This window comes from Argopecten irradians, chromosome 4 (assembly GCF_041381155.1).
Source record: "Argopecten irradians isolate NY chromosome 4, Ai_NY, whole genome shotgun sequence".
Taxonomy (NCBI): Eukaryota; Metazoa; Mollusca; class Bivalvia; order Pectinida; family Pectinidae; genus Argopecten; species Argopecten irradians.
In genome coordinates, this window is record NC_091137.1 from 42432856 (window position 1) to 42444145 (window position 11290).

The 11290-nt window shown below is 31.8% G+C and overlaps 1 protein-coding gene across 1 annotated transcript; it reads left to right on the top strand.

Moving 5' to 3' along the window:
* The first annotated feature begins 1167 nt into the window (after positions 1–1167).
* Positions 1168–9254, top strand: LOC138322521 (proton-coupled amino acid transporter 3-like). Its single transcript, XM_069266542.1, has 8 exons — positions 1168–1242; positions 3994–4082; positions 5074–5166; positions 5618–5702; positions 6360–6635; positions 7166–7344; positions 8080–8255; positions 8576–9254. The coding sequence occupies exons 1-8, from the start codon at positions 1168–1170 to the stop codon at positions 8839–8841; spliced, it is 1239 nt and encodes a 412-aa protein (XP_069122643.1). The 3' UTR covers positions 8842–9254.
* The last annotated feature ends 2036 nt before the right edge of the window (positions 9255–11290 follow it).

Sequence of the window (11290 nt, forward strand, 5' to 3'; positions counted from 1 at the left end):
TGGTTTTCGTGAGTTATTATTATTTACCTTCATAATTCAATATTTGCGTAAATAAAGCATTTTCATCTGCTAAAACATGTTTTAAATTTATAACGTAAAAATAGACGTCGCCGTTGGTAATTTCGTCTCCGCATCAATATGGTTTCAAAGAGAAAATGGAATCCTTGAGAAATTTAGTATTTCGCGAATTGAGATTGTATTGTAATGACAATGTAAAAGCTGGTGTACCGAAATTTGCATTTGTTTGCTTAAATAATGAATATAGCACTTTTAACATTGCACTAAAAGTTTTATTTTCATATCTTTTAACTCTAATTGTATTCTAAATTGCTTAAACTTTTAAGCATAAATGACATTTTAATGCAATTACCCCATATAAAACAGCGTTGTATTTAAATCTTTCATGCATTCAATACTATTTTTTTCAAAATCAGTTACCAAAATGTGTTTTATTGAATAAACACCTCACAAAAAAATGTTTTATTAAATGGACAATTCAATGAGGCTAATTCTGTTCCATAACCACGAAGCAAAATATGACATAAATGAATTGTTCTACACTCCTTATGAAATATATAACATGAAATTTTGACAAATTCAAAAACATTGTTAAGTATTTTAATTGATACCGTTGAAATTCCAAATCGTTGATCAATACGATCGAACAGGTACAGCATGTACGCTGTACTCATACCAGAACCAAAGTCACACACGTTAAACAAATGCATTGCATAACCACTGAGGAGTTGATGAAATTATTTTTAGACAAGAACATGTACCTTATAAGGTAAACACATGACTGTAAAAGCGCTTTCAGTAGTTCTAGACAAAAATTCTTCACTACACTGCCAAAGGCCATGTTTCGGCATATAAGACATCCGACCACTATGTGTAATGGCCGACAGTAAACAAGTTTGAAGATTTCACATACAATTCACTACAGTTGGCTTTTTCTGGCATATCACAGTAAAACCAACTATTATAATTTCTATTAGAACTGTTTTGTTTCCGAAATATGTGCAAATTTTAATATATTCTCAGACTGAATTGTCCCTTTCAGTTATGTTGTACATACCAGATGTTGTTATATCTGTTTGTCTAGATATTAAACCCATTTAAACATGTCGTGTATATTTTCCATGCCATTGTAGAGATTTCCAAGGATTTATGCTCCTCATGCCATCATATATCGGGGTTGGTTTCCTCGCCATTCCCTACGTTGTCAAGCTTCTTGGGCTGTGGGTAAGTGAGACACAAACGAGGCACAATTAGTCGTATGTCCGCTAAAGGTTTAATGACCATGGCAACAGTATAAACCAACTTATATCGGGTACTTTACTTCGCGTTATATGATTGATGACTTTTCAGGGAGATTTCATTTTCACGGAGAATTCATTTTCATAGAGATTTCATTTTCACTGATATTTCATTTTCACGGAGAATTAATTTTCACGGAGAACTCATTTTCATAGAGATTTCATTTTCACTGATATTTCATTTTCACGGAGAATTAATTTTCACGGAGAACTCATTTTCATAGAGATTTCATTTTGACTGTGATATTTCATTTTCACGGAGAATTAATTTTCACGGAGATTTCATTTTCACGGAGATTTCATTTTCACGGAGATTTCATTTTCACTGAGATTTCATTTTCACGGAGATTTCTTTTCCAAGAAGATTTCATTTTCACGGAGAACTCGTTTTCACGGATATTTTATTTTTACGGAGATTTAATATTCACGGATATTTCATTTTCAAGGAGATTTCATTTTCAAGGATATTTCATGTCGCGATATAGACGACTATATTTCTACTTCGCACGCGAAGTTTACAGATGTGACCTATTTTTAATTTTTACCATACGCAATCGCATGCTATTGTTAAAACTCAATTTAAATTTAGGAGTCTGCTCTTAAAAAGGGGACGTTTCGAAATTCAATTGTAAGTATTTTCGCTTCGTTTCTATGAAAATATTCCTAGTGTTTTCTTCATGGGAGATTTAGTTTATTTTTACTCTGGTGAAGTGTTGGCATCTCATCACTAAAACACATTGTGTAGATAGTATGGACGAGACATTACATCCTCTATCTAAGGCTAATCAATTCTATTACATAGGACTAATTGTGAAAAATACATGTTATATTACCTACCGTGCTAAATGCAAAGGAAGCGATACTTATAAGATTTCAGATATTTTATTAAACACGTTGAAATTTATGTTATTTATTTGAATCGAATTATACAGCATGCATAATTTTCAATAATTTTAAATAAATTATTTTCCATGGCGTTTATGAAGATATTCAATTATACATTTGCATCAGAATAGATGGCAATATATATGTACCTTGGTATGAGATTACAAGACGTGTATGCGTGGGTTCGTATCTTATTACAGTATAACTTACATATATGTCGACATTTAAGAGAACTAAACGACAATTTAGGTATAATCTGCAAATGTTTGCGCCAGGTTGTCATTTTTACTCTACTATTTTAAAAACTTAAAAATAAAACAAAAATATATTTACCATAATACACTATCAATTTTCGTGAAGATGTAACCTCTGAGAAGTCAAAATTTTCTTGTATTAAACTTTTTTTTCTCATATAGATTTTTGGAAAAAGGAGTTCATACCATAAAAGAAAATGGAAGAAAAAACATATGTCCGTTGTGCTCGTTTTTGAGCTTTTGTCACTCAAAGACACCTAGTTGACAAAATATTGGATTTTATGGGAATTTTGCCGTTTTGACCATATAAGATAGAGATAAAAGCCATAATTTCCTACTGTGGTATTTGATATGTATGAATGTTTTTAGAATTCATTTTCTAGTTGTCTTCTTTAAAAAATACCAGTTTTGATCAATTAGACTAATATTTTTTCGCAGAATAACAACATATGCTACCACTACCCCTTAATTTTGTGCTACCAAATGCACCATTTTCAGCCATTTTTGCCAAATTTAACCCTTTATAGAAAAAGTTCTGGTATTAAACTTTTGTTATTATTTTGCATATCAATAGGGAAACGGTTGTTCTTTCTAAATCAGGAGGGAAAAAAGGGGATCCGTGTGCTTACTTTTTTGCCCCATTTGAATTTTTGTTATTTTTCAGTATTTCAGAGTAAAAATTAAAAGTGCCTAAATTACCATTAAATGTAAGAATAAAGTCACAAAAGTGTATCGTTTCACATATTAATGCTTAATATTTTAATTACTACGAACCTAGTAACGATTTGCAGCAAAAATTAGCTATATACAGCTAAAAATGTTGGCGCAGTAATGATTTAAGTAAAAACAATTTCAGTAAAATATGGTAAAACTGTGGCTCTACTTGAAGCGAAAAAAGACACAATTTCAAAATGGCCGCCAAATGGGCCATTTCTTAAAATCCCCGTATACAAAAATCTACTAAAAATAGAAATGTAATTTTTTGACAAAATTTGCATCTGGCAACTTGCTACAGATACTGATAAATGATATTTGAAAATCTCATAACTTCTTTGATCAATGTTGAAACGAGACTTCAACAGGACTGAAACCTCAGAAGAATACATCCTTAAGTTGAATAAAAGAAATCAGTATCCATTTAACTCCCTTTTTCAAGCTTTCCAGATGACGCATGCCATAAAATCTGCTGCTTTCATGAGAAAAACCATTCTATTTTGACTTAAAACGACAAAAATTGATGTTTTACATATTAAATATCGTGATCTTGCTAGAACAAAATGTGATTTACCTACTTAATAGTGCCAAGAAATCACAAAAATGTCATTCTAGAGAAATTCATAATCTTACAGTTGATGCAAAACATTTTAATAAAACGAGTCGAAACTAGTGGACAAATTTCACAATAAACAAAATAACATGATATGTATTTAAAACATCTAAAGAAGGTTTAAAACTGTATTTTGCAACAAATTCAGGATTCAGTTCTATTTTATTTTATTTTTATTTTAAAGTAAGTATATGGTGTCTTATCATTGTAGACCGGAACTGCCGGACTTTTCCTGTACGGAATGTTGAATGAATTGGCATCTTTGGTACTAGTTGAAAGCACACAACGACTATCAGAAAGGTTATTTATGTGGAACATAACAGGTTTATGAAACAAGCGAGAGGCTTTTGTAAGCACTCCCCTCCCCCTTAGTAAATATCAACACTTTAGAAAATAGATTAATACGATTCGTCAATTTCAACGTGTATGATTAAATGAATTATCTAGTAGTTATACAGAGTTAACAACAAAGGTTACTGTTACTAAAAATAGATTGTTTTTGGCAAATGTTGGTTCCCAGATGATAACTTTAGAAGGGATTGATGGATTTTGTTGAAATTTTACACAATTGTATCTTATCTTATTAGGATAAACAATTTGAGTTTGAGTTTGGGGTTAAAATGTCAATTACAAGGTCATAGTTACTAAAAATAGATTGTGTTGGGAAATGTTGGTTTTTAGTTGATAACTTAAGAAGGAATTGATCGATTTTCATGAAACCCTTTAAATGGCAAGAGGTTACTCAGATTAGGATTGGGTTTGAGATCAAAAGGTCAACTATAAAGGTTAATGTTACTAAAACTGGATTGTTTTGGCAAGTGGTGGGTTTTCATAGGATACCATAAGTAGAGGTATTACAGACTAGGACTGATTTTAGGGACAAAAAGTTAACTACTAAGGTCATTGCTTTTTAAAATAGATTTTTTTTATAAATGTTTGGTTTCCTGCCAATAGGTTAAGAAGAAATTTATAGAACGTCATGCTATGATAGCCTGCAATGGTCGCTATTAGTATAATAGGCTGGGATGAATATGATAGCAGGCGGGGACCGGCAGGAGATATGTATTGCTTTAACAATGCTCTCAGATTGCTTCCTACATTTCTCATAGAAAAAAAACGTTCTGACATATATTATCGCATCTACATATATAGTTCTTGAAAAGAATTGAAGCGAATCGAAATTTAGTTTACAGGAATCTCAAAAATAAAAAGTAGGTTAAGTTGCCTTATAATGAGTTACGTTTATGTTTAAATAAATGCACCATTTTGATTATTTGATTTTTGATTGTAGAACTGGTGAAAGTTTTAGTAACATGGGAAAGGTAGCAGAAATGAGTATGAAGATGGGACCGCAATGTTTACAACCACACGCCGGTAAATTAAGGTCAGTTTCAACAAACGACAAATGAAGTAGCGCGTGATATAACTATCTACTAATCGATATACTAGCAGTAATATGAGTTATATTATCGACAAACACTCACATTTCTGCCTGTTAGCATCTAAGAATATATATTATTCAGAGAATAATCTGATGAAATAATTATCATTATCAAATAACTGTATTTTATATTTTAATCTTGATTTTTTCCACATACCGGAACTAATAGGAAAAAAACTATTCTTTCTTTTCTTTGCTTTAACGTTAAGTGGAATACAATTTTAATTATTTTGTCATTATGATCTTTCCTGTATTTTGCGTATCGTGATGTCGAGGTAATATTTCACATAAATGAACAGGAAAATAAATGTTTATAATCAGAAGAATTTTTTGATAGGTAAACCTTTCCCAATGCTATGATATAAAAATAATCGTAATAGTTTCTCTTTTTCAGGTTCCTTATTGATATCTGTATATCTGTAACGTATGCTCTGGTTATGCCCGACTTGTTGTCATTGATGAATCTATTTGGACAAGATGTAAGTGTTCTGTTTTATTTAAATACCTTTTACACAAAGAAGTTTTGAATTTGCTTCTATTAGTTTAATGTCATTTTAACAGCCATGGTCATTTAAGGACGTACAAGGTTTGTTGATAGAGTAAAGCCTGAGTACCCAGGAAAAACACACCGACCAGCGGTCAGGACCTAGCAACTGCCCCACATGTGATTTGAACTCAGAACACCTAGGTGGAGCGCTTGTGGTAATATGTTGGGACATCTTGACCACCTTGCCACCGCGTACCCGGATGTTTTGAAAGAAATCAGTTATTATCATCTTTATTTATTACGTATTTCTTCATCCTCTTGACTATTTATTCCACTAGACAATCATTTACAGTTGTTGTTTTTTGATCACTTGTTGTAATTCCTATCTGATATTTGAATTAATTTGATACTTATAAAAATATTAATCAGTGTATCCGAACATTAAAACATTGATAAAAGATGTCGTCTCTAAATAAAGCAGTCGAAATACGGCTCGGATGTGACATTTTCCGTTTACTGGGGCAATCATGCGACGTCATAGATAGCGTGGCCATTTGACATAGCTGGACGGGCCATTTATGTGATAAAGATACTTATATTCCAAACGTGCTGATTCTTTATTGAACGAATGCGGCCTTTCTTATTGCAGATCCTTCGACAGTACATCTATATCAACGATACAATTTCTATACTTGCCATATCTGTGCTCCTGCTACCCATCTATATGACAAGAAGAATAAAGTTGCTCTCCTTTCTTGCTACTGTTGCTAACATCGTCCTCGCCGGTCTATTTGTAATATCCTTCCAGTATATTTGTCAAGACTTGCCCGATGTCAGTTCAATTCCAGCTGCGAAACGTACCGATTTTCTCACGTTCACATCATTTACGAACGACGTCATGTTTTCCTACTGTGGAATAGCGATGGTAAAGTTCAAAAGATTTTACATAGAGGAAATGATATCTACGGAAGCTTATTGGTGCCAAATTAGATATTAAAACTAAAAAAACGTATTGCTAATAAACGCAATATTATTGCGTTTGTTCGCCATAAATATTGCGTTTATTCGCAAAAGTATTGCGGTTATTAGCAATACTTCTTTATTTCTCATATCAATTTGGCACCAATGGGCTTCCGTAGTTATCTGGCATTTATTTATTTTTTTATTATCCATATAACAATGCACTTTATATTTGCCGCTTTTTAAAATATTGTAAACCTCTTTTTCAAAGAAATGAAATGTTCTGGTATCGCGAGAATGCTTGAACGCGAATTCAAATGTACCGCAAAAGTGTTTATAAAACGCGTTAGTGAATACACGATTGTCAGTTTAAGGTCTTGACCTATATATTCGCGAATATGCTGACAATAAAGAAATATTGTTACTTTTAAAAGTGGTTTACTGTGCACGTAATGATTCCAGGAAGTGTTATGACGTTATGTTGTTAACACCTAGATTTTGCCAGTACGGAACAAGATGAAGAATAAGAAGAACTTTGGCGGTTGGAATGGTGTACTTGGACTTCTACTGATAACCGTGACCTGTTTCCATGTTTTCTGTGGTTTCTTCGGGTATCTAAAATTCGGGGAAATGACTAAAGTAAACTACCTTTTGAACCTTCCTGATGACACATGGTTAGTTGTAACATCTATCTTAAAGTAACATACACCTTTTAAATACAAATTATGGTTAGTAAACCATGATTCAACAAACCTAATTAATCGGTAATTATGAAGTTATCGATGCCACAATTCCGTCTTTGCGTATAAAAGTTTCCACCCTTGCAGGTATTATCTGTTGTAACGTCATAATTTTGTGAGTGAACGCTACGTTTTCTTTTAAAAGTATTACGTTACGCTCAAAAACATATGACGTCATAATCAATACCCACCCAAAAGAGCAGATACCTCTGTAATGTGCTAAGACGGAATAACCATCGATGTAGATATTTCTGTAAGAATTACACTGTATGTAGTTTTCTCTTGAAAAAAAATCTGCACTTGTTCAAAGAAAATTTACAGGTTTCCATGAATCAATGCACTTGTAAAACTTTATTTGATTACGATGTACTTATTGATTTATTAACAGCCGTTTAGGAATCTTTTGATACAAAGCTTTGATTCCATATTTACATATCTATGACGATAGTGTACCGAGATTTTTATGATGGCTGGGAAAGGACATGAAGAAAGTAACAGCGTGTGAACGTAATGTCATTGCGTGTGAAAGCATTAATTATTGAATTGAATTCGCACGCATTTTTCATGCTCAGTCCTAGAAATTCTAGTAATTTGCAGTAATCAAAATAAAACCATCATTGCAGCAAACTAGTAAATACACTAATAACACATGGATAACTCTTTTTACAGGCTTTACAAATCGTTGAAGATTCTGTCGTTTCTGACTCTTTATTTCACAAATGGAATGCCCGTGTATGTAGTTGTTGAAATCATATGGATACCATTTAAGAAAAAGTTTGTCACCAGTGAGCTAGTCCTTACCTATGGAGAATATGCTTGTCGGTTAATTTGTCTTATATTGTCATGTAAGTAATTAAAACATTTCGTCCAGTAACATAATGTTTTTATATAAATTTTAATTTATTGAATTTAATCAAAACAGAAATATGATTTTTTTTACCCGCATTACAAAAGATTGATTGTTCTTTCTATTTTTGAAGATTTAACAGCCAATACGGCGACAAAAACGTAACAGTAAAAAAACTTCCTCTTAAACAACGAAAGCTTAGACGTTCAAATTGTTACTGGTTATACGTTTTTAAACATAATTCATTGTTATTTATCAAATGATGAAAATTGTTTTTGTTATAATGGAATTCAAAAATATCCTTTTTTGTTTTCTAAGGTTTATTTACACTTCTGGTTCCGGAGTTCGAGCTATTGATGTCGCTGACTGGATGTATAGGAGTGTTGTTTACAACATTTGTTGTTCCATTTATCATTGCAATACTAACACTTTACGGTGAGACGGAGCCTTTGGTTCTAGTAGAAAAAGTGAAGAGAACACTGAAGCTTACTTGGTATGGATTAGCACTAATATTTGGGATGTATGAAACTGTTGCTGGGATCGGTGTAGCTGTTTACATGACAATATACCATATAATTTTATAACGCTACATGTGCATTTTGCATCTATAACAGTTGCAATTTTTGAACATGTTTCATAAAGCTATACTTTACGTTATTTCATCGATCCTTATAGACATCCTTGTCACAATCCCAAGTTTTTTCAAATGAATATCTGAATTGTGGATTTTAAATATAAAATATCAAAGAAACACAATTTAACAAAGCATGACAATTTATTGACTCGTGCCCTATCCGGGCCTCGAACTCACTATCTACGGCACCCAATCGCCTAGCCAAACATACCTGCGCCTTCTACCACTGCGCCACATCCACATCCCATTTACTATATTAGATATATGGTAAATTAATGCACAGGCCTTGAAAACAATGGAAGATGAGATTCAGTTATCAAGCGAAACTGTTTTATTTGTATGTATACTTTAGAAATCAATGGAATTATATAATGCTTTCTATTTATTGTGGATTTTATAATATTTTCATTATGCAGGATCATCGTCGGTTACCTACACTTAGTCTAAGTACTCGGTGTAAGTCGAACTTTCCATTACTTGGGAACAGAGACTGCATTTGCTGCGGTTCTTATAAAAAGCTAAGAAGGCTGTTGGTACGATGCTCCCGAGTCCCTAGCTGGGAGATGAGGTTATGATGTTTAACTGTTGCTCACTAGTTTTATCAATCAATTAAGCTTTGATATTGTGGTTATACAGAATATATATTCATAAACCATGAACTTAAATTGTCAAAAAGTGCGATATCGAAAACAAAATAATGGCGGTCATAAGAATCAGAAAAATATGTTTATTACAGAATAGCGTGATAATCGTTTTAAACCTCATTTTGCTCCACGCATGTATACATATGATATCTGGTTTATGAGATTCTGGATAGGTATGACTATGGTCTAATCGGAGACAATCTAATTCCGGAATTCTTTTTTTATTTATTAGTATTTACTATTATCCGGTTATTATTAGCGGAAACTATATAACGGTTATTAGAATGTCAAAAGAAGAAAGAATATTGAATCCGTGATATATTCAATAATTCCTCAAGACATCAATGTGAGAAAATCTTTGTTCAATAACAATTATAATATCTCGCTGACCAGTTTTTATTTCTCATAACTCACCAAACCAAAATACCGATTAAATCAAATAATAAAATAAACCATGTATTAGATATATGGTAAATTGATATACAGGCCTTGGAAACAATGGATGATGAGATTCAGTTATCAAGCGAAACTGTTTTATTTGTAGGTATACTTTAGAAATCAATGGGGGGAAATATTATGCTTCATGTTTATTTTTATTTTTTTTTTTATTTTTTTTTTGCCACATGTATAAGTAGGGAATGATACAATAGGTAATGTGTCATGTAAAATTCAATTGTTATATCATCATCTTTTCACAATGTAAAATGTTGAAATTAGAAGTGAACTATAAAATAAATAAAATAAACAAGTTAAACAAAGCAGAGAAATGCTCCCGTATTTGTTATCAAATGTGGAAAATTACCTTCTTTTAAAGAAGGATTAAACAGAAACAAGTATTAGATATACTACATACAAATCACAATAGCTTTGTTTTGTCCCCATATATATATATATCTCGTTTATATTACGGAATGGATATAAGTATCAAGTAAAACATTCACAATATATATATATGTGATATCCAGTGTTATATAGTAAACAACCGTTGATATTTCTTCATTGACATATATCAAATAAAACATTCATACATCTCATTTTACATACACGACGAGATCATCATTCATAACATTTCTCAATATGAACAGTAATATATCGTTTTATTATACATACACGTTTTCTGTAGCAAAACCTCAATATCAAAAACATAGATAAATGTATCATATACATTAATTTCATTATCGGAAGTGTATAATATTCATGTATATACAATAATTGTATTGAAGACAAATGTATTTAAAACAACCAAAGTGTTAAAATTGCTTAATCAAATTCAGTAATCAACTAAGATCTTGGTTCTCATATAATAAAAAGATAAATAGTGAAGCCCTTCAGTCAAAAAATTCCCAACAAGGAAGCCATGTTGAACGATGGCCGATTATGCACGGAAAAATCCTTAAAAAATATATATTTGTTTTACCCATTCATTATAATAACTGATATTTCGAACCTAATTTCTATTTTCACTTTCCAAAATTTCGTTATTATGGTGTACTTAAGGATAGGTATATGCCAGATTTTTTTTACGTACAAAGTTCATATTATTCAGCCAATCAGTAGCCGGGACAAAATTCTACTCGGGGTTAAGGGACCATTTCAAAGGTCTAATTTCCACGCAATGGATCGTTCTTTACTATTATATGAAGATTTCAATTGTAAAAACACGTGTCATGAAATGCATAGTATACAATACATCTATTTTATTTTGATATAATAGAGACATGAAGCCGAGTCAATTAACAAAATGGCATTATCAAC

Bases quoted from the DNA above. Each gene is read 5' to 3' on its own strand.
- LOC138322521 (XM_069266542.1), top strand. From the start codon at position 1,168: ATGCTCCTCATGCCATCATATATCGGGGTTGGTTTCCTCGCCATTCCC. The intron at 1,243-3,993 runs GTAAGTGAGACA...TTATCATTGTAG, and splicing joins TCAAGCTTCTTGGGCTGTGG to ACCGGAACTGCCGGACTTTT. The intron at 7,345-8,079 runs GTTAGTTGTAAC...CTCTTTTTACAG, and splicing joins AACCTTCCTGATGACACATG to GCTTTACAAATCGTTGAAGA.